The 27,148-nt window shown below is 44.9% G+C and overlaps 1 protein-coding gene across 1 annotated transcript in view; it reads left to right on the forward strand.

Moving 5' to 3' along the window:
- DYNLT3 (dynein light chain Tctex-type 3) overlaps positions 1-27,148 on the forward strand; it is a 59,568-nt gene that overhangs the window by 29,046 nt on the left and 3,374 nt on the right. Inside the window, exon 4 of the mRNA XM_073667305.1 lies at positions 7,679-7,756. Coding sequence (XP_073523406.1) covers positions 7,679-7,756 — 78 coding nt within the window. The remainder of the gene's footprint in view (positions 1-7,678; positions 7,757-27,148) is intronic.

Consider the following 27,148-nt stretch of genomic DNA (forward strand, 5'->3'; position numbering starts at 1 on the left):
CTAACAACCTTTTTATACTTGAACCAAAGAATGTTGTTTTTTTCTGTTATTATTATTATGCTTTCCTCATATTCCGCAGCACTTTACAGACATTTTCATCGCAGTCCCCATTGGAGCTCACAATCTAGATTCCCTATCAGTATGATAAGGAAAAAAAGAAATGTATATCAAATGGAAAGAGGGGGCGTATCTAATAAAGAATATAATGCTGTCTGCAGGGAATGCAGGGCAAGCGTTAGAAGAGCTAAAACCAGTAATGAAGCGATGTTTGCAAGGGCAACCGAAAGCAATAAAAAAAGGTTTTGGGGGGATGTCAAAAGCAAAAGAAAAGTCAAAGATGCTATAGGATTTTTACAGGGTGAAAAGGTTGAAGTGGTCAAGAATGATGTTGGGAAGGCCAAACTTTTAAATTCCCATTTAGCTTCTGTGTTCTATAAGAAAGCAAATGTAACATCACTAATCTTCACTGTGCTATCGAAGGAATAAAATAATCCACGCTATGTATAAGCTGAGAGATGGTGGTGGAACAATTAGTCAATCTAAATGAATTTAAATCTCCTGGTCCAGATGAATTACACCCTAGGGTACTGAAAGAGATAGCAGAGGAAACTGCAGAATCACTAGCCAGAATCTTTGAAAATTCCTGGAGAACATGAGAAGTCCCAGAAGATTGGAGAATGGCAAATGTTGTCCTTATCTTCAAAAAAAGGTAAGAAGATGGAGCCAGGAAATTACAGGCCACTGATCCTTACTTATATACTAGGAAAGATCTTTGAACAAATTGTTAAACAGCATGTATGTAGGTAGTTGGATAAGAATACATTAATTAACCAGAGTCAGCATTGGTTTGTAGAAAACAAGTCATGCCAGACTAACCTAATTTCCTTCTATGATGGAATTACTGACTGGGTGGATCAGGGAAATGCGGTAGATATAGTATATCTCGACTTCAGCATGGCATTTGATAAAGTATTTCATACTATCCTTATTGAAAAAATCACCAAGTATGGGGTTGACAAGACTACGGTTAGGTGGATTCATAACTTGCTCAGTGATTGTACTCAAAGAGTGGTAATAAATGGTTGCACATCCAATCGGAAGAGTGTTTCAAGTGGGCTAACACAAACCTTTTTCTTGGCCCCAGTGTTGTTCAACAATTTTATAAATCTATAGATCTATATAAGGGTACTGAAGTTAAACTCATTAAATTTGCAGATGATACAAAGCTAGGAGGGGTAGCTAACACTAGAGAAGACAGAGTAAGGATTCAGAAAGATCTAGATAAGCTTGAACAATGGGCAATGACTAATAGAATGGTATTTAACGAGGAGAAACGCAAGATTCTACATCTGGGCAAGAAAAACGAAAATGACATCTACAGAATGGTAGAAATAGAGCTAAGCAACAGCACATGTGAAAAAGACTTGGTATACTAAGAAATCACAGATTGCACATGAGTCAACAGTGTGATGCAGTGGAAAAAAATGGAAACACAGTTCTGGAATGTATTAAGAGAAACATTGATTCTAGATCACATGAAGTAATTATCCCCCTCTACTCCTCCATGGCCAGCCCTCATCTGGAATACTGTGTTCAGTCCTGGGAACAACATTTGAAAAAAGACATCGAAAAACTGGAGCAAGTTTAGAGAAGAGCTATCAGGATGGTGAGCAGACTGCAAACTATGTCCTACGAGGAACGGTTAAAGGATCTGGGAATGTTTAGCTTGCAAAAAAGGCTTTGAGGGGACTTAAAAGCTGTCTACAAATATCTGAAGTGATGTCAAAATGTAGAGGGATCATCCTTATTCTCATTTGCACATGGAAACACGAGAAGAAATTGAAAGCAACTGAAAGGGAGAAGATACAGATTAGATATTAGGAAAAACTTTTTGACAGTGAGGGTAATCAATGAGTGGAACAGACTGCTATGACAGGTGGTGAGTTCTCCTTCAGTAGAAGTCTTCAAACAGAGGCTGGACAGACATCTGTCTGAGATGGTTTAGTGAATCCTACATTGAACAGGGGATAGGACACGATGGCCCTGGAGGCCCACTCCAACTCTAACATTCTATTATTCTATGAGCTAGATTCCCTATCAATATGTCTTTGCAGTGTGGGAGGAAACTGGATTAGAATCATAGAATGTTAGAGTTGGAAGGGACCTCCAGGGTCATTGTGTCCAACCCCCTGCTCAATGCAGGATTCACTATACCATATACAGATGTCTCCTTCTCGTCACTTTATCTCTGTGCATTCAAAATGGCATCAATGAAATGCACCTGTGTTCACTGTCCATAACAAATGCCTGCCCATACCATAACCCCACCACCACCATGGGCCATTCGATTCACAACGTTGATATCAGAAAACCGCTCACCCACACTATGCCATATACGGAGTCTGCCATCTGCCCTGTACAGTGAAAACCGGGATTTATCCATGAAGAGAACACCTCTCCAACATGCCAGATGCCATCGAATGTGAGCATTTGCCCACTCAAGTTGGTTACAACGACAAACTGCAGTCACATGCAGACCCCGATGAGGACGACGAGCATGCAGATGAGCTTCCCTGAGACGGGTTTCTGACAGATTGTGCAGAAATTCTTTGGTTATGATCTCCGAGTGGCTGGTCTCAGACGATCTTGGATATGAAGAAGCTGGATGATGAGGACCTGGGCTAGTGTGGTTACACGTTGTCTGCGGTTGTGAGGCCGGTTGGATGTAATAAACATGGGTCTAATCCGCATCCTGATATGCCACACCTGTGAGGTGGATGTATTATCTTGGCAAAGGAGAAGCGTTCACTAACAAAGATTTAGACAAATTTGTGAACAATATTTGAGAGAAAAAGACGTTTTGTGTACATAGAAAAGGTCTTGCGTGTTGCGTTTATATTTTTGTCCAGTGTAGAAAAGTGTGCCAAGTAAATAGAGACTGAGAGATTTTGTAACTGGCTCATGAAAAAAAATCATCTGCTGCCATCTGCTGATCAGAATGCTTAATGCTTAAAGGGGACTTGTTATATTGAAAACACAGTCATGGTCAAAAGTTTTGAGAATGACACAACATTTTGGTTTTCACAAGGTTTTTGCTGCTTCAGTGTTGCTAGATTGTTTTTATGGTTACTGAAGTCCTGACAATCAGGCTTCCAGAAGTCCCAAATAGTCTGAAGGTGCTTCATCAGAGAAAATAACTTTACCCCAGTCCTCTGCAGTTCTTTCTCCGTACATACTGCAGAATATCAATCAAAATATTCATATAGTACATACTATATTTCCAGGTAGGGAATATGGAATATAACAGTTTTTTGTATTCCTCCTATCAATAAAGATAGATTAGTAAAGGATGGAGTTCTCCTATAGAATTGTTGAATAGCCACAAACCACCAAAAAATCTCAAAAATAATTTTTATTGAAGCATGATTAAAAGAATTGGTGCATACATAATATAGTGGTTTAGTAAGGAGTAGAAAGTGATGGAGGAACATCAGTATTCCATAGCACACACTAGTAAAGCATAATTACATCTGATTCACATTGAAAAGAAATGATCAGCTAACCTATCCAGCGGGTGCAAAGGATCTCAATTCCATGGCAAAGGCAATCCAAAGTTAGTAGTAGATTCAGCACTTCCATAAAATATAAAACTTTTATTGGTATCCAGTTAAAATCATGTGACAAATTATGACATAATCAAAGGAAAAAGCCCCAAAAATTATCAAAGGGGTATTCCCATGTTCAAGATCTTGTCCTAATATGTAGTAGGTGTAATAATAATAATATTAGCAAATACTTTGGATTAGAAATGTAGTATAGTTCTTCAGATTCGCTTTGTCGCTTACCTCATGTAGAGCATTGCAGTAGCTGAGGTATCCATGGTTATGACCACTTATATAGTGACAGACAGCTCTTAGTGGTCATAACCATGGATATCTAAGCTACTGCAATGCCCTACATAAAGTAAGCGACATAACAAAGCAGAAGAACTATACTAAATTTCTAATATGAGGTATTTGCTAATATTATTATTATTACTACACCTTCTAAATATTGAGATAGGATCTTGGAAATGGGAATACCCCTTTAACAATCAGGGTTGATGCTTTTTCGAAGTGATACTTCTAAATCAAGAAGTATCACTTCGAAATGCATACACCTTGATCGTTAATCTTTTTGGGACTTTTTCCTCTGATTGATTATGCCATTTTAACTGGATGATTAACATGATTTTAACTGGATACAAATAAAAGTTTTATATTTTATGTAAGTGCTGGATCTACTATTAACTTTTGATCTGATTCACATTGTCGTAGTATAGTGGGCAAATACAAAAGGTCCACTTTATCATGTTGTATACTGGTATACTGTATATTATTATAACACATTGATGCCCATGTAAGTACTTCCTCCCTTGAGAAAGCAAACATGCAAAACGCGTGTTGAGGCAGCGTGGGGGGGTCCTTCATCCCTGATACACCATGTGTAAGCAGTGTATTTGGCTCATCTGCACATCTTTTTCTGTTATATGTATGTACATGGTGATCGCTGTGCTATAATAATATATTGTACATGACAGAGTAGACTTTTTTGTATATGCCCACTATACTATGACAATATGAATCAGATGCTTTACTTGTGTGTGCTATGGGATATTAATGTTCCTCCATCACGTTTTCCTTCTTACTAGACCACTATATTATGTATGCACCAATTCATTTAATCATGCTTCAATAAAAATAATTTTTAAGATTTTTTTGGTTTGTGGCTACTTCCTGCAGAATGAAGAAGTACAGTGATTGGACTGCAGAGAAATGATTGTCCGCAGAGAAAAAGGTGAGTGCTATCATGAGTCCTGTGTCATGCTTTTTGTCTTACTTTTCATCCAAGCAAGTGGGCTCACTCAGTTTTGCCAAAGAACTCTGCCATGAATAAAGAATACAATGCTCTTCCCCAAGTACTATGTCGGGCTTCTTTTGAAATGCCCCAAAAAACTGTATACTGACAGGAACTCCAATGGAGTCATTCTCTTAAATGAAGCTGGTGGAGTCACTGTGGACAGTTTGGCCTCAGTCTTAGCAGAATTCGTCTTTTTTAGACATGATTAAAAATGTGGCAAATAGGAGCCAAGAGCAAAACATGATTATAGCCAGTGCTAAAGAGTATTCCATTGGTTCCTCTTGTAAAAGTAGTGATTCAAAGATTAGAAATGTCTTTTAACCTTTGTTTGATGACAGTAGGACGTTATCACTAGTCATACCTTTCTAACACTTGACCATAGTCAAAATAAACGTAGAATGTAAATTAAACAAAAATCTCACCACTCCTCTGTCCTTCTGCTCTTTTGCCCCTCTTCTTTTTCCACTTTCCCTGTAGCATGTATCGTCTTGGGACTTATTCACTCTATGATGGGACTTTTGTTCTGAGTAAACCTCTGACGTTATTGCGACCTAGTCAGCACCTCGGTGCATGCACGGCGTGATGTCACGATATGCGCAGTGATGTCAGAGGTCTACTTGGCACTAGAATCCCTGCCATGGAGTGAATAAGTACTAAGAGGATATGCATAGCGGGGCAAAGTGGAAAAAAAGAGGCGTAGAGGACCGGACATCTGGGTGGTAGGACAGGTGACTGAGGAGGTGAGCCTCAGCTGGCTCCCATTTTGGTGAATTCCCACTGAGCATATTGTAAAAAAAAATAAAAAGGAACAATTTTTGTAAAATTCAAGGAGAATTAAATTCTACGCAAATAAATGTGCTCATCCCTGCCTGACAGCAAATTATAAAGGTGTCAATACACGTTCCCTTCCACAAATAACAGGGTGTGTCCCGCTTGTAGACGGTCATGTGTTCAGCAGTTTGCTCATCATTATTATTGTTGGACAGTATTTCATATCCACGTCACTGGTTTGGCTGCTTTGCCTTTTGTGCTTCTTACTGCTTATATGGAAGTTAAAGCTGCCATCACATCAATTCATGCAATATATGTATTATCGAATTAGATATTACTATGCCTCAACTCCCCTACAAGAAAACTCCATCAGGTACATGTATCACTAAGCACCACACTTAGTCAGTCTGGGTGACCGGCATGTAATGATGTGAACATATATGGGGCATGTTGACAGCGGGGCCCCATTATAGCTATTGATTGGCTGAGCAGCATTTCTTAGTATTTCCTTTTGTGTCAAGATGGGGCCATAAGGTAGAAACCATGATGGAATCCAGGGAGCGTCAACACGGACGTATGGGGAACTCAGTGAGGTGATTATTTCTTTCTTTTTTAACACATTCTGAGCCATTTGTAAAACTACTGGACAACTCCTTTAAAATGACAGAACTTAACTTGTCAACCCATCCCAACCCATGTGCCCAGGTCAAATGCCACCATTTTCCCTGACATAATAAAAAAATGTTTAACCTGTTCTGACATATTGGTAAAAAAAAAATTGTACCCGCTGGACAAGCTTTATAACAGACACCATTCCTGGGGTAACAACATAAAAGTTGTCCTGCGACATTGTTTCTGACACTTTATATGGAGGTAAGCTCAAGTAGTGTGTGCATTGTGTGGTCAGACAAGAAGCCTCTGATTGTTGGAATGGGGCACGGACTGAGCAGACAAGTGAAGCATTGGCCATGTGGGGGCAGAGATCTAAAGACGAGACATAGGGAGACCCCCATGGAGACTGTGCGGTGTGACACAGGTCCAGTGAGAGGTGCACGAGAACTATACTTGTCTAGAGGTGTAACAGAGGGTCACCTAATACTGTTAGAGACTGATGTTGTGTTGTGAGCTTGCAGACGCAGTGTGTAGGGGCTCAGCATCGCCCATGTGTCACCCACGGTCTTATAAGCCATCACTAGTAATATCCAACGTAATGGGTATTTGTTTTGCAGAATAAAACGAATTCAGTTGTTTGCTGTAACTAAGACTGAGCCTCCATCTGATTATGACCACTAAGCCTTGTATAAGCTGCAACCATTAATCTGTGCCTCCTCGCAAGATAATAGTTACCGTGAGAGACTTTTGTTTTAGCATTGAACTCCATCTATGTGCCACTTCTTTTTTTTACTGTGTCACTGCACACCTATCTTTCCTTCACTTTCCCTACTAAATACAGCTCACCTTTAAAAAAATAAGGCCTAATAACTTTTTACCAGTTTACTAGTACTTAATTGCAGGGAAAAATTTTGAGTATTGTGGGTAACATGCATTCTTTTTCTGTATATTGATGTTAGGAGTGATGAAAGCTTTCTATTATTTAGTGCGGGCTTAAAATGTTTTACCATAGGGTTGCAGCTCTAGAAAATGATAATCTCAGCTATATCCACGCTTCAGCACTGCCTTTCTGACATCGCTAGGGCCTTTGACAGGCTGCAGTGCTGAAGTCATGACTACAGCCCACATGACCACTGAAGCCAGTCACTGGGCACCGCAGTATGCAGTCTACATCGTCTGAGCCCAGTGATTGGCTGTGGCAGTCGTGTGAGCTGTAGTCGCAACATCAGCACTGCAGCCTTCAACACACATAGGGGTAGCAACATGAGAGGCAGTACTGGACCTGGGGATGGTGAGCTTTTTATTTTCTACAGCACTAATTTTACAATTCTTTTTAATTGTGATTGAACTTGACTAAGACTGATCATTGTATACTCTTTGGTTTGATATATTTCAGTAACCTGTACAGTGATGCAGAAAAGAGGAGGTGGTCTACACACTGCAAGTTCCTCATTTTGGGATAACTCCACTGACGGTAATTTGGAATACTAATCACTGAAAACATGTTTAAAAGTGACCTTCCAGCTAAAAACAATGCAGCCAGGTGTCACGAGTGTGCTGCACCCTGCTGGGACCTGTGGTGCACCTGGGATCAGAGATCAGCTGATCACAGGTCCTCTTTGGAGTCTAACCGACCATTCACATGAGTGGTGAAGGTGTATTATTTCTTTTGGTACGGAAGGAGTTAAGTGTTCTGGGTTTAAAAGAGTATTCCCATCTCCAAGATCCTATCCCAATATGTAGTAGGTGTAATAATAATAATATTAGCAAATACCTCCAATTAGAAATGTAGTATAGTTTTTCTGATTTGTTATGTCTCTTTCCTCATGTGCATACATTGCAGGACCTTAGGTATCCACGATTACGCCCACTGACAAAGTGACAGTTAGTTAGCTAGCTGCTAGTGGTCGTAACCGTGCAATGCCTGCACATGAGGAAAGAGACATAGCAAATCAGAAAAACAATACTACATTTCTAATTGGAGGAATTTGCTAATATTATTATTATTACACCTACTACATATTGGGATAGGATCTTGGAGATGGGAATACCCCTTTAAGTCTGCTGAGATTCCATTTGGCTTTTGTCTCAGCTGCGGCTTATTGGTAACACTCTACCTTCACTATTTAAAGGGGTTTTCCCATGAAGAAAAGTTTATTTTAATCAATAGTTCTTGGAATAATAATAAGTTCCAGAATTGAATGTATTTAAATAAAATGTTCCTGTGCTGAGAATTTTATAAATGACATGTAATGATTAAAGACACGTCTGAAACACATTAAGGCTATGTGCCCACGATGCAGAAATGCTCCAGATTTTTCCTGAGCGTTTCTGCATCTCCCTGGCAGAAAAAAACGCATGTGGATTGTACATGCGGATTGTACATGTGGATTGTACATGCGTGTTTCCTGCCAGGGAAAAGCGTTTGTCAAGCGTTTTTAGCATGCGATTTTGCCTGCTTTTGTCAAGCACTTTTCCAAGTGATTTTAGCATCACTTGGAAAAGTGCTTGAAAGTTGGTCACACAATATAAATCCATGCAACCGGCATGGATTTATATTGTGTGACCAACATAATGTTAAAAAAAAAAGAATTAGAATGTAAAAAATGAAAAATAACCTTATACTCACCTTTTTGGCGGCCTCGGTCTGCTCCCTGTGTCGCTGCTGGCTCCATGACGGGTACCGGTAATGTAAAAGGATCTTCCATGACGTCAGCGGTCATGTGACTGGTCACGCGACCGCCGACTTCAGCGGTCACGTGACCTGTCACATGACCGTTGATGTCATGGAAGGTCCTTTTACATTAGCGGTACCCTTCACGGAGCCAGCAGCGACCCCGGGAGCAGAGCGGCAGCCATCAGAAGGTGAGTATAAGGTTATTTTTTATTTTAAATCTTTTTTTATTTACAGGTACTATGGTACCCGTGTCCAGAGGAGAGTCTCCTCTTCTCCAGACCCGGGTACCATCCGCGCATTGAATCGCATAATATCCGCATGTGCATATGTAGTGATGCGGATATTATGCGGTCCAATGCAAGTCAATGGCGGAGATTCCACTGTGATTCCGCACAATTAATGGTAGTGTTTCGGATTTTTCCGCAATGATAATCCGCAGCGAAAATTTCTGTAGCATGTGCACAGCACATGCGGATTATCATTGGGAAACATGGGAGACCTATTAACAAGCAATTTTAATGCGTTTCAGCGGCGGAAATGCCGCCGTGGAAATGCATTAAATCCGCTTTGTGGGCACACAGCTTTACACTGTGTGCAGAATTATTAGGCAAGTTGTATTTTAGAGGATTATTTTTATTATTGATTAACAACTATGTTCTCAATCAACCCAAAAGACTCATAAATACCCAAGCTTGATATTTTTGGAAGTTGGAGTGGGATTTTTTTAGATTTGGCTATTTTAGGAGGATATCTGTTTGTGCGGGTAACTATTACTGTGCAGAATTATTAGGCAACTTAATAAAAACCAAATCTAATCCCATCTCACTTGTTTATTTTCACCAGGTAAACCAATATCAGTGCACAAATTTTAGAAATAAACATTTCTGACATGCAAAAACAAAAGCAAAAAAAATTAGTGATCAATATAGCCACCTTTCTTTATGATGACACTCAACAGCCTTCCATCCATAGATTCTGTCAGTTGCTTGATCTGTTTTCTATCAACATTGCATGCAGCAGCCACCACAGCCTCCCAGACACTGTTCCGAGAGGTGTACTGTTTTCCCACCCTGTAGATCTCACATTTTATGATGGACCACAGGTTCTCTATGGGGTTCAGATCAGGTGAACAAGGGGGCCATGTCATTATTTTTTCTTCTTTTAGACCTTTACTGGCCAGCCACGCTGTGGAGTAGTTGGATGCATGTGATGGAGCATTGTCCTGCATGAAAATCATCTTTCTTGAACGATACCGACTTCTTCCTGTACCACTGCTTGAAGAATTTGTCATCCAGAAACTGGCAGTAGGTCTGGGAGTTGAGCTTCACTCCACCCTCAACCCGAAAAGGTCCCACAAGTTCATCTTTGATGATACCAGCCCATACCAGTACCCCTTCTCCACCTTGCTGGCGTCTGAGTCGGAGTGGAGCTCTCTGCCCTTTATTGATCCAGCCTCTGGCCCATCCATCTGGCCCTTCAAGAGTCACTCTCATTTCATCAGTCCATAAAACCTTTGAAAACTCAGTCTTAAGATATTTCTTGGCCCATTCTTGATGCTTTATATTATGTTTCTTGTTCAAAGGTGGTCGTTTTTCAGCTTTCCTTCCCTTGGCCATGTCCCTGAGTATTGCACACCTTGTGCTTTTTGATACTCGAGTAACGTTGCAGCTCTGAAATATGGCAAAACTAGTGGCGAATGGCATCTTGGCAGCTTCACGCTTGATTTTCCTCAATTCATGGGCAGTTATTTATCGCCTTTTTTGGCCAACACGCTTCTTGCGACCATGTTGGCTATTTGCCATGAAGCGCTTGATTGTTCGGTGATCACGCTTCAAAAGTTTGGAAATTTCAGGACTGCTACATCGTTCTGCAAGACATCTCACAATTTTGGACTTTTCAGATCCTGTCAAATCTCTCTTGCCAAAGGAAAGGAAGTTGCCTAATAATTAAGCACACCTTATATAGGGTGTTAATGTCATTAGACAACACCCCTCCTCATTGCAGAGATGCACATCACCAGATTTACTTAATTGGTAGTTGACTCTCAAGCCTATTCAGCTTGGAGTAGGACAACATGTATAAAAAGTATCGAAGTGATCAAAATACGCATTTGCCTAATAATTCTGCACACGGTGTACTGTAAGATATAATCTGGTTGGTTGGTGACCTAAGGTGATATCTTTTATAATTTTTTTTTACAACAAACTACAAGTTTTTAATTGTATCCTGATGCTGGTATACTACTTTCTCTTAATATTATAATTGTGCACCTGCTGTGTACTGTCTAATGACTGTGTCTGACCGTACAGGGGTATGTTCTGATTATACCACATCTCCTGGGCAGGAGAGGAAGCAAACGAGTATACAGACAGGACAGCACAGGATCCCAGCTGATTCTTTCTTTGAAGTAAAACATTATTTAACCGCTTCCCGACCACCCACTGTATATAAACGTCGGCGCTGCCTGGGCTCTGTGCAGTGCCGACGTTTATAAACGGTCGGTGGTCCCGCAGCGATTAGGACCCACAGGGTCCTGCAGGCGCTGCGGTTGCGGTTCAGATCAGTAGCAGTGACAGGGGACATCATCGGGACCTGATTGGATCAGGTCGCAATGATGTTAACCCTTTGCTATCTACTAGATGCCGCGATCTATAGCGATCGCTTCATTTAGAAGATAGTGAGAGGAGAGGGGGTCGTCCACTTACCTCTCCGACGGCCCCCTGATGTCTGAGAGGACATGCCGTTGTCATGGCAGCCGGAGGTCACATGACCGCCTCCGGGTCTGCCATGTACGGTGTCCTGCTAGACTCAGCCTGCAGCTGAGTGTAGCAGGAGATAATAACAGTTTTACACTGTCAGCAGAGCTCTCATGCAATGCAATACATGTCTATTGCATTGCATGAGAACAGTGATTAGAAAAATAAAAATTAATGTCCCATACAGGGACTAAGTAAAAATGTAAAAAAAAGTCTAAAAAATGTTTTCAAACTGTTTAAAAAAAATCACAAAATAAATAAAAATAAATAAATAAAATATTAAACCAATAAATCCGTATATTTATGCAAAAACAAAAAAAGTACACATATTTGGTATCGCCGCGTCCAAAACAACCCGATCTATAAAACTGTCACACTAATTAACTCCTTCTGTGCACACCGTAATAAAAATAAATTAAAAACGGAGCAAAAAACTATGCTTTTTCATCATATCGCCAAGCAAAAAGTGGAAAAAAATGCGATCAAAAAGCAAAATGGAAATAAAATGGTACCGCTGAAAACGTCATCTTGTTCCGCAAAAAAAAAGCTACCACTATGGTAGTGTAAAAGTACTGACCCGAAGAATAATGCTGCCTTATCACTTTTACCACACGCAGAACGGCATAAAAAAAAAACTCAAAAAACAATTCCTGAATTGTTGGCTTTTGTTAATTTTACCTCCCAAAAAACTGAATAAAAAGCGATAAAAAAATGTCACATATCCAAAAATGGTACCAATAAAAATGTCAACTCGTCCCGCAAAAAACAAGCCATCACATGACTCTGTCGGCCGAAATATGGAAAAATTATAGCTCTCAAAATATGGCGATGCAAAAACTAGATTTTGAAAAAAAAGCTTCTTTTAGTGTGTGACAGCTGTCAGTCATAAAAACCCAATATAAATCTGGTATCTCTGTAATCGCACCAACCCGAAGAATAAAGTCATGTAATCACGTATACCGCACGAGGAACGGCGTAAAAAATAAATAAAACCAATTCTTCACCTGCTACTGATTTGTTTATTATGTCTCCCAAAGATTGCAGTAAGGCTCTGCTCACATTTATCCTGCGCTCTGCGCTGAGCACTTACACCAGAGTTTCCGTGTAAATCTCTGAAATACGTGATTCAAACGGAACCCTTGACGAAAGATTCCCTGTAATGAGGCAGATATAGCCCACTGTGGATGCCGTCTGGCCTGTGATCCCACGGTGTCAGTTTTTTTAGGCGTGCATAAAAGTGCGGTTGGCCACAGTTTTGTGCACTTCTGAAAAAAAGGACACCGCTAAACAGAGGCCAGACGGAGTCCTGAGTAACTCTACTGCCTCATTACAGTGAATGGATCCCGCAGGGGTTTCATCTGAATTACATCACTTGGAAATTTAGATGGAAACCCCGATGTAAGTGCTCAGCATAGAGTGCCGGATAAACAATATGTAAAATGTTCCCAATAAAAGCTTCAACTCAGTCCTCAAAAAAAGCTAGTCCCCACTCAGGTCCGTTATCTGTTAAAAATATAAGGGACTTCCAAGTTACTGGTAGCAGAAAGGCTCTGGAAAAGCAAAATGGCCCTTGCCCCCCAAAAGAAATTCAGAAAATGTTGTGCTCCCAAATCCAAATGCCTATTCTACAATAATTTGTTCTCCAATTGTCAAATAGCGCTCCGTCCCTCCCAGATCTCGCCGTATGGCTAAGCGGTACGATACAGCCACATATGGGGTATTGCCACTTTTAGAAGAAATTGTGTGACACATTTCGGCACCATTTTTACCCATTGCCCTGTGTGAAAATGTAACATCTGAGGGTAAAACATTTTTTTGTGGTAAAAATATAATTATATTTTCTTCACTGCCCAATGGTATAAATTTAAAAATTAAAAAATACTCACTACTTCCCTAGATGAATTCATTGAGAGGTGTAGTTTACAAAATGGGGTCACTTGTGGGGGTTTCTGCTGTTTCGGCATGTCAGCGACTCTTCAAATGTGACATGGTGTCTGCAACCTATCCCAGCCAACATAGCACTCCTTTCTCTTCCGAACCCTGCCGTACACCAAAGCAGTGGTTTTCCCTCACATATAGGGTATCGGCGTACTTAGGAGAAATTGCACAATAAATTTCATGGTGCAATGTTTCCTGTTACCCTTATGATAATGCAAAATTAGGGAATGAAAACATTTTTTTGTGGGAAAAATGTGAAAATTTTATTTTTACGGCTCAATATTATAAACTTCTGTGAAGCAACTGGGAGTGCAAGGTGCTCACCACACATCTAGATAAGTTCCCTAAGGGGTCTAGTTTCCAAAATGGTGTCACTTGTGGGGGGTTTCCACTGTTTAGGCACATCAGGGGCTCCCCAAATGCGACATGGCGTCCGCTAATTATTCAAACAAATTTTACATTCAAAAAGTCAAATGGCGCTCCTTCCCTTCCGAACCCTGCAGTGTACCCAAATAGTGGTTTTCCCCTACATATGGGGTATCGGCATACTCAGGAGAAATTGCACAGCAAATTTCATGGTGCAACTTCTCCTGTTACTCTTATGATAATGCAAAATTAGGGGATGAAAAAAAATTTTTGTGGGAAAAATGTGAAAATTTTATTTTTACGGCTCAATATTATAAACTTCTGTGAAGCACCTGGGGGTTTAAGGTGCTCATCACACATCTAGATAAGTTCCCTAAGGGGTCTAGTTTCCAAAATGGTGTCATTTGTGGGGGGTTTCCACTGTTTAGGCACATCAGGGGCTCCCCAAATGCAATATGGCGTCCGCTAATTATTCAAACAAATTTTACATTCAAAAAGTCTAATGGCGCTCCTTCCCTTCCGAACCCTGCAGTGCGCCCAAACAGTGGTTTTTCCCTCACATATGGGGTATCAGCGCGCTCATGAGAAATTGCACTACAAATTATGTAGTCCATTTTTTCCTGTTACCCTTGTGAAAATAAAAAAATTGGGTCTATTTGTAACATTTTTGTGAAAAAAAGTAAAATGTTCATTGTTTTCTTCCACATTCCAAAAATTCCCGTGAAACACCTGAAGGGTTAATAAACTTCTTGAATGTGGTTTTGAGCACCGTGATGGGTGCAGTTTTTAGAATGGTGTCACTTTTGGGTATTTTCTGTCATAAAGGCCCCTCAAAGTCACTTCAAATAAGATGTGGTCCCTAAAAAAATGTTTTTGTAAATTTTGTTGGAAAAATGAGAAATCGCTGGTCAACTTTTAACCCTTAGGCTATGTGCCCATGATGCAGAAATGCTCAGGATTTTTCCTGAGCGTTTCTGCATCTCCCTGGCAGAAAAAACGCATGCCGATTGTACATGCTTTTTTCCTGCCAGGGACATGCGGATGTGAAGCGTTCTTCACATGCATTTCCGCATGCGGGTTGACAAGCGCTTTCCAAGCGATTTAAGCATCACCAAGTGCTTGTCAACTTGGTCACACTATATAAATCCATGCAAACGGCATGGATTTATATAGTGTGACCTGAGAGGATGTAAAAAAATAAATCTATACTTACCTTCCGATGGCCCCCGGAGTCTTGCTTCGCTCGGTGCTGACTGCCGGCAGATCGCGGTACACTGCACTGAAGGACCTGCCGACGTCAGCGTCGCTTGACCCGTCACATGACTATGACGTCAGCGCAGGTCCTTCAGTCCATCGCGATTTGCCGGCAAGGGACGACGAGCGCACCGGGGGCCGTCAGAAGGTAAGTATAATATTTTTTTTTTATTTTATTCTTCTTTTTACAGTTTCTATGGTACCCGAGTCTGGAGGAGAGTCTCCTGTCCTCCACACCCGGGTACCATCCGCGTGGAATGCGCATCTACATATGCAGTGATGCGTAATCCATGCGTTCTAATGCAAGTCAATGGCGGCGAAAAACGCAGCGCTTCCGCAAAATAATTGGTAGTGATGCGTTTTTTTCCGCCATGATAATCCGCAGCGGAAATTTCCACAGCATGTGCACAGCACATGAGGATTATTATTGGGGAACATGGCAGGCCTTCTACCATGCGTTTTTTAATCGTTTCTGCAGCGTTTTTGCCGCTCTCAGAATCAGGGGGATCCGTTGAAGCGTTCCAGAGTTATTACCTCATAAAGTGACAGTGGTCAGAATTGAAAAAATTGGCCCGGTCACGAAGGCAAAAACAGGCTCTGGCGCGAAGTGGTTAAAAACAGGCAGTGAAATGTTTTACCTCACAAAAAGAATCAGCTGTGATCCCCTGCTGTAATGTCTGAATAATCTATTTTGCGTCCTCCCCTGCCCGGGAGCTGTGGTATGATCAGACCGTGTTCCTGTACGGTCAGACACAGCCATTACACAGTACACAGCAGGGGCACATTTATAAGATTATCTCAGCACAGGGCCATTTTATTTAAACACATCCAATTGTGGAACTTATTATTATTCCAAGATCTGTTGATTAAAATGAACTTTCGTTCGTGGGAAAACCCCTTTAATTAAGTTCACTTCTGGCTTCCTCCCATGCCAACAATAGGTTTTTCTATCCTGTGCCTTACTTAATTAGTAGCAGTGGTGTTTCTGGAGAAGTTGTAGAGTTCTTGCAGAAGCTGTTTATGTTCCTTTTCCTTATTCCTGTGGATTTCCATTTGTTTGTGTGTTTTCCCTGTCTGTCCATTTCCCTGTGTTTTCTTATTGTAGTAGTAAGACTAGTGTCTTGCTGCCCAGCTCACTAACTAGGGCTAAGACCCAGGGTCAGCCAGGGCTTAGGCACATGACAGCGCATGGGACGGGGGGGAAGGGGTCGGACCCGTCTAGGGTGATAGGGAGCGCAGGTGTCAGCATAAGGTGAGTGTTGAGGGGTCACCATCTTCTTATCATCAGAGTTCCTCTTAACCAGCTCCCTCACCCCTTCTCATTGCATCGCACGTCGGGCATCTCCATGCCCTGGCGTGACACCAGGTCTCTGTTGCTTCGTATTAGAGTCATAAGTACTCCCTGTGCTTCCGTGTGGGTCTGGTTACAGTAATATTACATCTTTATTATCTTCAAGAAGCAATGTTTCTTTCTTTAGAATCTGACAGCCAAAAGAATGTGTGCTTCCAAGTGTAATCGTAGGCTTAAGGAGGTACAATGGAAAGAAAGAATTTTATAAGTGCTTTATTACAGCTGCAAACAATTAATTCACGCGGAATGAAAGGGATTGTCCAGAAAATGAAAATTACTTTTTAAGGGACTCAGACTGGTATATAAAAATAAAAGAAATAATACTGACCCTCACTGATCCCCCCACTCCCCACAGCTCCCCTTCCTACATTTACCTGATCCCTGCTGGTCTGTAATTCTAGTTCTTGCCTTGCTCAGCCAATCCCAGGCGCAGGCGTGTCACAGCTGCAGGTAATGATTGGCTGAGTGGGAATTTCTAGACACTCTAAAACAAGCAGTAGAGACCGGCTGGGACTGGTAAGCATTGGAACTGGAACTACGGAGGGCAGGTAAAGGTGATTATTCTTTTTTTTTCATTCTTATGTACCAATTTTTTTTTTAAATAATTGTTATCTTCTGTACAACCCTTTCAAATATGAATGAGATAAGTTTGTCTAAATTTTTACCCAGGATTTATTTCAGTATTGCTCTTTATATTTCATGGTGTTTAAGTATTTTTCTTATATTGTCATCAAAAAGTTCTCATTTTGTACATACAAATATCTGTCCCTTGTAAGGATGTGCGAAATACTGATATATGTGAAATACTGATGTTTTGTATTGAGTGTTAAAATTACAATAACTTGGAGAATACGCAGAACTAACCTCCTTATAAGTCAGTTGTCAAAGGGGTGGCAATCAAATACAGTAGAGACAATAATGGAATGATCCCATCACATTAGTGATATACACTTAGCATATACAGTACACTGGGAAAAGCTCCCTAACTAAGAGTATCTGTAAGGCTATGTTCACACATGTTGTGTTTTTCAGCTGTTTTTGCTGCAGATTTTTATGCAAATTTTCAGCTGCTTTTTGCAGTACTAGCAAAGTCTATGAGAATCCAGAATTCTCTGTTTAAACATAATGGGTTTTTTTGTTGCGTATTTTGTGCCTTGGTTTGGTCTCTGGAAAATAGAGCGTGTGACTTCTTTCAGCGTTTTTCTCCCATAGGAAGTAATCAGTGGTGAAAAAAACGCTGAAAAAACGCACCAAAATTTGCATAAGCGTTTTTTCAGCGTTGTTGATTGCAAAATAGAATGTTTTTTTTTTTCACAGAACTTTATGTACATGCATAAATAGAGAAAGAAGGACAGTGAAAAAAACGCACAAAAACGCAGCAAAACCTGCATTTTTGACGCAGCTTATTTCCTGCCAGAGATCAGTTCTGCTGCAGATTTGTGACGTAAAAAAAAAAAACATGTTTGAACATAGTCTAATGCTCCTTATGCAAATTGCCTCTTCAGAGAGGAAGAGGACTTCAGCTCTAGTGCCTCCTATGGGAAGTTTGGAAGTAGCGATCCTAAAAGCCAATATCGACCCTTTAACGAGCCTTGCCACATGACATAGGGAAATGCCAAACCAGAATCTCCATTTGCAGACGCTTGTTTCGGGGTGTTGCTCCTCCTCAGAGCAAAACATGACATCCAATTTGGCTGTATAAGAGACCTCTGACTATGGTCTAAGGGGTAACGTTTCTCCTTTTTGAGAGTGACATACTCCATAAACTTGACAGAGGTCCAAAGGCTTTCCTTTCCGGAGTATCCACAGATCACCATTGCTAGGAACCTCACATTACTACCACCAATGTTCCCTTCCTACAGCAGTAGGTCAGAAGATAAATGTAGGTGAATTCTCTGTTAATTTTTGAGGTATATTGAGTAGGTGCAAAAGCTGAAATTGGGCACTACTGAAATTTTTATAGGCCTAACAGCACTTGCCTTTTAGAGAATTTGAGTCCTCTTAGACCCCAGCACTCAAGTGCTGACCATAACATTTGTTTATTTCTTTTATATAAACATTTTTCCTCCTGCCCTGCCAGGGCCTTTTACAGTGATAAGTTGACGCACCCCTGGGCCTGTGTCGCACAGCGTTGCGCATGCAGGAGCTTACCCAGAGCCGGATCTGTTGAGGGTTGTAGTCTCGTGGCGGTGACCCGGTCCGTGCCCAGGGAGTCAGACTAAGTGGCGTTGTATTAGCGGTAGATGTTGGACGACTACGCCACCCGTTGAATGCAGCGAAGGAGCTGCCGCTGCAGGGCAGACCGCTGAGGCCGGTGGTAGGATTGTGCAGCGTGATAGTATCACCCCCAACGGGAGGGGTATGGCCTCAGGGCAGCCGACGTGGATGATGGGGGTAGCAGGAATCACTCAGAGACGATGCGGTGTAGTTCAGGGTCTTTACTGGTGATAAAGATAGACCCTCCCGGAGTACTGGCTAGCGATCGGGGCCTGGTCAGTCCTTGAGCAGATGGGATCTCCCCTGGCCAGGCGGAGTTGTAGGCCTCCCAAACTGACTGTACTCTTCTGGCTACCTTGCTAGAGGCGGGTATAAGTAGCCCACGTCCCTGAGTGTACCGTGTGGTGCTCACCCGTATGGCCGGTGACTCGGGGCCTTCTAGTAGCTTCCGCTCCACGACGGCGGTGCTGGTCCCACGCATGTGATCGTGCCTTCGGGATTCTTGGCCGGAGGACCTGAAATCCCCTGCCGGTCGGTTTCTGCTGCTGGGTAGGAGTTAGTCCCCACAGCCTCGGACTCCGGGTCCGGTGATAGCTTCCCAGTCAGGGCGAGCTCTGCAGCTGCCAGCCCCTGACTCCTTATAGCACTGCTCCCACAGAGCTCCTGATGTTCTTTTCCTATATCTGCTTCTCTGTCTCTACTTCTTCTCTACACACTAACCCTGCCTCAGCCCTAGGTTTATATAGGGGAAGTTCTTCCCCTCCCAGGACTGGGCAGGAGGTGTGGCATGCATAGGATCCCTGACCAAGAGACCTCCCACCTGCTCTCAGACATAACATTGCTGTTACTGTGGAAACCAGACCCCTGGGGTGCCACATTCCCCCCTAGTGAAATTTAGTACTCCGGGACTAAACATAACAAGGTATAAACAATAATAATACAATAAGAAAAAACACAATAAGATGGTTACGGCGTGTCCGCAACCGGGTGCAGTTTTGAAGAAAAGCAAGGTGTCCATTTCACCAAAACAGGGAGACGTAACCAGGTAGGGGTCTGTCCTGCCCCGAGTCCTTAACAGTCTTTAGTCCATTCCTGGGTTACGCTCCAACCAATTGTACAAGGATTCCCGGTAAATCCACCAAGGACTCCTAAAAATAACTAGAAACACATAATTATTTACAAGTAACAGACAGGTGACCACAAATAAAACAATTTAAACACTTCAAATCCTCCAACGTGCGGGTAACTGGCCTCTAGTGGCCCTAGTGGACCTACGGAGTTGACTGTCTGGCCCTGAACTACAGGGTGTAGGAGCTGTCAAGGGTAAACTGGGCAGCTGTCTACGGGCTCTTTGGCTCACTAGGGGTACGGCAGGCTCACTATGAGCAGAGGGTTGATCCTCCTGTTCTGCTTGTGTGGAGTCTGCTGCCTCCTGGACCGGCTGCTCTTCCAGCTCTACCTGTTGCTTCGTAGGCACTTGGGATGCTGGTTGGAGGAACGTGAGGACGGGTACCACAACTGCACCATTGACTTGAGTCCAGGATCGAGGGAACTCTCCGAGCACAGTACTAACCATATCTTCCCTTTCCTCTACAGGTCGTGGGTCTTCTTGCTCTCCTTCTGGGTTCCGTAGCTGTTCGGGACACTTCTTCAGGTGATCCCGGGATACAATGGCTGTGGTTTCCCCTCCGTCTTTACTGATGGTACAAACCTTTGGGTTGTCGTGGCTTGAGGGCAGTACGGTGTACGGGTCCTTCTCCCACTGGTCGTCCAACTTGTGGAGCCGTCTCTTCCTCTTCAAGACCTGCTCTCCGGGTACCAGGGGAACAGCGGGAGCATACTGGTTGTAATTTTTCTCTTGTCTTTCCCTAGCGAGACAGAGACCGCTCCACGCTCTCCTGTACTTTCCGGTATTGCTGCTGCCTCTCTGTGTCCCAGTCTGCTTCCGGTGAAGTGTCCTCGGGTGTCAGGACTCCCATCTCCAGGTCAACAGGTAGCTTACCAGGCCTTGCCCTCATTAGGTAAGCCGGGGTACAGTTGGTGGAACCTACAGGGATGTAGTTATATAGGTCCACCAGGTCGGGCAGCTTCTCAGGCCACAGACTGCGTTCTTCCAGGGGCAACGTTTTCAGAAGATCCATTACCACCTGGTTCATTTTCTCACAAAGTCCATTAGTTTGCGGATGATAGGGTGTCGTCCTTATCTTCCGGCAGCCATACAGATTGCAGAATTCCTGGAAGACCTCCGCTTCAAAGGCAGGTCCCTGGTTCGTCAGCACTTGGTCCGGGTACCCGTGTGGACGGCAGAAGTGCTGCTGGAAGGCTCTGGCTGCCGTTTGAGCTGTTAAGTCCTTAACGGGGACGACAACCAAGAACCGGGAGTAATGATCCACAATGGTTAACGCGTAGACGTAGCCACTTCTGCTTGGGGTCAGTTTTACATGATCCAAGGCTACCAGTTCCAACGGCTGCTTGGTGACGATGGACTGAAGGGGGGTCTTCTGGCTGGCACGGTCCTTCCTTCTTAGGTTGCACGGGCCACAGTCTCTGCACCACCTCTCGATGGTTCCCCTCATGCCTACCCAGTGGAACCGCCCGCGCAGCAGGAACTCCAGCTTCTTCCATCCGAAGTGTCCAGCCCCGTCGTGGTATGCCTCCATCACCATGGCTGCGTCTCTTCGTGGCACCACTACTTGCCAGATTAGTTCATGCGTCCGGGAGTTAACCATTCTGCGGCACAACTTCCCCTTGTAAAGGAACAGTCGACTCTTCTCAGCCCACAGTTGTTTGGCTTCCTCCGGAGCGTCTGGGTCAAGGCGAGCCTCTGGCCGAGTCAGCATCTCCTTCACCAGTCGGACGGCAGGGTCACTGTCTTGCGTTTCCTCCCAGTTGTAGTGAGGCAAGGGGTTAAACGTAGCGGCTTGCTTACTCCTTACCCGATGGGAATACTGGATAGTCCCATGACGGTGGAACGCGGGGAGTTCGACTTCTTCCAGTCCCTCTGGATCTTCTCCTACGTCCGGTAGGTTTGGCATCCTGGACAGGGCGTCCGCGTTGGTATTGGAGCGTCCTGCCCGGTATTTGATTGTGAACTCGTAGTTGGACAGACGGGCCATCCATCTCTGCTCTAGGGCACCGAGTCTTGCCGTGTCCAGGTGTGTCAACGGGTTGTTATCCGTGTACACGGTGAACCGGGAAGAAGCGAGGTAGTGCTTAAAGCGTTCGGTGACTGCCCACACCACTGCCAGGAACTCTAGCTTAAATGAGCTGTAATTCTCAGGGTTTCTTTCGGTGGGTCGCAGTTTTCGACTGGCGTAAGCGATTACTCGTTCTTTCCCCTGCTGGATCTGGGACAGTACGGCTCCTAGCCCGATGTTACTTGCGTCAGTGTAGAGGATAAAGGGCTGGCTGTAATCAGGGTACGCCAGGATTTCATCCCCCGTGAGGGCCATCTTCAGCTGGCGGAAGGACTCTTCTTCTAACTTCTCCCATTTGAAGGGCGGCTTCTGGTTCTTGGCCTTCCGGGACTGGCCTATCAGGAGGTCCTGCATAGGAGCTGCCTTTTTGGTGAAACCGGGGATGAATCTGCGGTAATAGCCTACCAACCCGAGGAACTGCCGCACTTCCTTTACACTGGAGGGACTTGGCCATTCCTTAATTGCGGTGATCTTATCAGGGTCGGGAGCCACTCCGTCAGCGCTCACCACGTGTCCCAGGTACTGCACCTTTGGTTTTAGGAGGTGACACTTGGAGGGTTTTACCTTTAGGCCGTAGTTTGCCAGAGCTTCGAACACTTCCGCCAGGTGTTTCAGGTGGTCCTCATAAGTCTTGGAATATACGATGACATCGTCCAGGTACAACAGGACCGTCTCGAAGTTTTTGTGGCCCAGACAGCACTCCATTAATCGTTGAAAGGTTCCTGGTGCGTTACAGAGTCCGAACGGCATGCAGGTAAACTCGCTAAGTCCCATCGGGGTGGTGAATGCGGTCTTCTCCCGGTCCGCCTCTGCTACAGGAACCTGCCAGTACCCGCTAGTGAGATCCAAGGTAGAGAAGAAGTTAGCAGATCTTAAAGCAGCCAAAGACTCCTCTATCCTTGGTAAGGGGTACGCATCCTTGTGTGTGATACGGTTGATTTTCCGGTAATCTATACACATCCTCATGGTGTTGTCTTTCTTTTTGACTAAGACTAGTGGAGCTGCCCAGGGGCTACAGCTATCCCTGATCACCCCAGCCTCCTTCATGTCCCTAAGCATCCCCTTGGCGTGTTGGTAGTGTGCAGGGGGTACGGGTCGATACCTCTCTTTTATGGGAAGATGGTCTCCCGTGGGGATGTGGTGTTCTACCCCCTTGACTCGCCCGAAGTCTAACGGGTGTTTACTAAACACTCTCTCGTACTCTTGAACCACCCGATAGACTCCCTGTCTCTGGTGTGAGGGAGTGGAGTCAGTACCCAAATGTAGTTGCTGACACCAGTCCTCCATTGTTTCCTTAGAGCCGTTACCTTCCTCCGGGGAAGATGGAGGCAAGGGTTCTACGGACTGTATGGAATTTTGATTGATGGTATACAATTTGGCTAGCGTGGCATACCGGGGCAGGTACACTTCCCTCTTCCCGATATTTATTATGCGAACGGGCACCCTCCCATGGCGTACATTGACCACCCCCCGTGCTGTCAAAATGGTGGGCCTACTGTCTGAGTAAACTGGTTCTACCATTGCCTGGTAATCTCTACCTCTCAGACCAATAGCTGCCCGGCACCAAATCATCATTTCACTTTTTGGGGGCATGGCAATAGGAAAAGGGTCACACATTCTTACGCTACCAATCTCACCACCGGAGAGTTCTATCTGTTGCCGTCGCATCAGTGCCCGGATCTCTTTCTGGAGCACTCGCTGCTGGCCGGAGCTGGCGTTCTTGGCAACCTGCTGTAAAAGGAAAATCACCTCTGCAAGACAATTTTCAATTACATTAGTTCCTAGAGTTATGTTAGGGTGACTCTCGCGCTTGTCAATGTCCACAATGATCAGTCCCTGTGCCGCCAATTCGACTCTACCGATTTTAATGGTCACCTCTTTAAATCCAATCTGTGGCACGGGCTGACCATTGCTGGCGATGATACTCAAGTCGTCGTCAGGGTAGCGGGTGATATCCGAGTCATTCCAGTACTGCTTGAAGAGCACGTACGGGATAGTGGTAACCTGTGACCCGGTGTCCAGTACGGCACTCATGGGGATGCCATCCAGTACCACAGGCAAGACTGGACGTCCTCCCACATATTTGTCGCGCCAGTTCGATGGGCCTGATGATCTTTTTCCTGGGGTTTGGCCCTCTACCCCAGGTTGTGCCAGTTTAAAGGACAGTACCTTGCCATATGTCCGGGTTGATTGCAGCGGCGGCAGATGGGTTGTCCGTCCTCGTTGTATCGGTCGCTGGGTCTTCCTCTGGCCGGTGGGGTCCTCCTTGGTCGACGCCACGGGATGTCCTCTGGTCCGGATGCCAGCTGGATCTTCCCTGGAGTGGAAACCTGTAAAGACTGCACAGTTCGGGTTAGCGCGGCAACGCTTTTAGCTAGCTCTTGGACCTGATGGTGCAGGTCTGGAGCCGGGTCATTGTTCAAAGCCTGCGCATCAGCTCCCACAGGCCCTGCCGACAAGGGTGCCGCCTCCTGGTGGTAAGTGGTAGTGGGGCGTCTGTGGGTCACAACGCCACCTGGTGCCGGTTCTCGGAGCACCCGGATGGCTCTGTCCTTGAACTGTGCAAATCCCAGATGAGGGTCCTGTAAGGCCATTGCCCGCAACTGGGTTCGGTGGGCATTGCAATATAAACCCTCTATAAATTGTTCAGTCAACAGCCTGTCCTCGTCTCCCACGCCGTCAGGGTCGGTCTGCTTAATGGCTCTCAGGGCCTCTTGTAGGTTCAGGGCATAGTCCCTTATACTCTCGTGTGCTCGCTGCTTGCACCCGTAGAATCTAAGCTTGATCTCGGCTGAGGTGCGGGTATCAAAGGTGTCCCTCAGCCGGGTTAGTATCCCTGCAACAGTCCTTCCCCCAGGTGGCCAGGACTTTACCTCCCTTTGGGCTGCCCCGGTTAATTGGGCCACCAGGATGCTCACTTTTTGCTCTTCTGTGAGGGGATACACCTGGAAGAGGCTATCCAGCTTTTCTCTAAAGTCATGCAGGGTATGTGACTCCCCTGAGTACTGGGGTAGCCAGGCCGCTCCCGGGATATAGGGCATGGTGAAAGGCATGACCGCAGCAGCGGTGGCGCTGGCGGGGGTTGAGGCAGTGAAGCTCTCCTCCGTATCCGACATCTTCCTCCCCCCTAGTGGACCGTGGCCTACCTTGCGATGATCCTCTTCCGTAGGCCGCGGCTCCGCAGTGGATCGTCAGGGTTGAGGACCTTCCGTCGCGCTCCTGTGACGTCGGCGTTTGCTGGGCTCCTTCCAGGACCTTACGCAACGTCCGGACGTGAGGCGGGGCTTCAGTGCTCGCGCGCTTTCGGAGTCCACGCCCCTCTTCTTCCCGCGCGGCGTCTTCAAGATGGCGTCCAACGGCGGGAAAACTCCACGGATGGCGGGAAGAAGGCAGAAGATGGCGCCGGATGGAGGGAAAACTTCGCGGATGGCGGGAAGAAGGCAGAAGATGGCGCCGGATGGCGGGAATCTTCACCACTGGTAAGTTTGAACAGTCTTTTTCAGGCACGCAGTACCCGGTGGTTGCGGGCACGAAATCCTGCCGACTACGCCAAAAGTTGACGCACCCCTGGGCCTGTGTCGCACAGCGTTGCGCATGCAGGAGCTTACCTGGAGCCGGATCTGTTGAGGGTTGTAGTCTCGTGGCGGTGACCCGGTCCGTGCCCAGGGAGTCAGACTAAGTGGCGTTGTATTAGCGGTAGATGTTGGACGACTACGCCACCCGTTGAATGCAGCGAAGGAGCTGCCGCTGCAGGGCAGACCGCTGAGGCCGGTGGTAGGATTGTGCAGCGTGATAGTATCACCCCCAACGGGAGGGGTATGGCCTCAGGGCAGCCGACGTGGATGATGGGGGTAGCAGGAATCACTCAGAGACGATGCGGTGTAGTTCAGGGTCTTTACTGGTGATAAAGATAGACCCTCCCGGAGTACTGGCTAATGATCGGGGCCTGGTCAGTCCTTGAGCAGATGGGATCTCCCCTGGCCAGGCGGAGTTGTAGGCCTCCCAAACTGACTGTACTCTTCTGGCTACCTTGCTAGAGGCGGGTATAAGTAGCCCACGTCCCTGAGTGTACCGTGTGGTGCTCACCCGTATGGCCGGTGACTCGGGGCCTTCTAGTAGCTTCCGCTCCACGACGGCGGTGCTGGTCCCACGCGTGTGACCGTGCCTTCGGGTTTCTTGGCCGGAGGACCTGAAATCCCCTGCCGGTCGGTTTCTGCTGCTGGGTAGGAGTTAGTCCCCACAGCCTCGGACTCCGGGTCCGGTGATAGCTTCCCAGTCAGGGCGAGCTCTGCAGCTGCCAGCCCCTGACTCCTTATAGCACTGCTCCCACAGAGCTCCTGATGTTCTTTTCCTATATCTGCTTCTCTGTCTCTACTTCTTCTCTACACACTAACCCTGCCTCAGCCCTAGGTTTATATAGGGGAAGTTCTTCCCCTCCCAGGACTGGGCAGGAGGTGTGGCATGCATAGGATCCCTGACCAAGAGACCTCCCACCTGCTCTCAGACATAACATTGCTGTTACTGTGGAAACCAGACCCCTGGGGTGCCACAGACTCATGCAGTGAAAAGAGACCTCCTGTTTCTACATTGAGCTTAGAAGGATTCAGCTAGTCTGTTTTTAATCACATGATGTCATAGACCTAATGGAAAAGAGAAGAATTAACTGGGTAGAAAGGCAAAATGAGCAATTGTAAGTACACAGTGCTATATAATGTGATGACTGCAATATATTAAGAGGATAAAAAGTGCTTCTATAAGTTAATAATAGGGATCTGAATTAATCTGAGCTCTGCAAAGATATCCAGTAGTTCCACAATTTGAGGAGCTTGTCATCTGTGCTTTTAAGTGAAGCAGTAAGGTCCGCCGTCCTCATGTTGGGGATTGGTTTGTTTCAAGAGTGCTGAAATACAGGCCTCTTTGCACTGACCAATTGGTAACCCATAGATTGCTTGTCCATGGAGAGAGTTATGTCACATAGATGCAACACAATGGAGAGACAGTAGGCAGTGCAGCTTAGAGGGTATCCTGAACCATCTTGAGGTCATTTTATATTTTATACTTTGACTTCTTGTATCTTGCTAGCAATAGACCATCAAACTTAACTGAACTG

This window comes from Phyllobates terribilis, unplaced genomic scaffold (assembly GCF_046119375.1).
Source record: "Phyllobates terribilis strain yellow unplaced genomic scaffold, ASM4611937v1 Scaffold_2__4_contigs__length_985480577, whole genome shotgun sequence".
NCBI classification, from domain to species: domain Eukaryota; kingdom Metazoa; phylum Chordata; class Amphibia; order Anura; family Dendrobatidae; genus Phyllobates; species Phyllobates terribilis.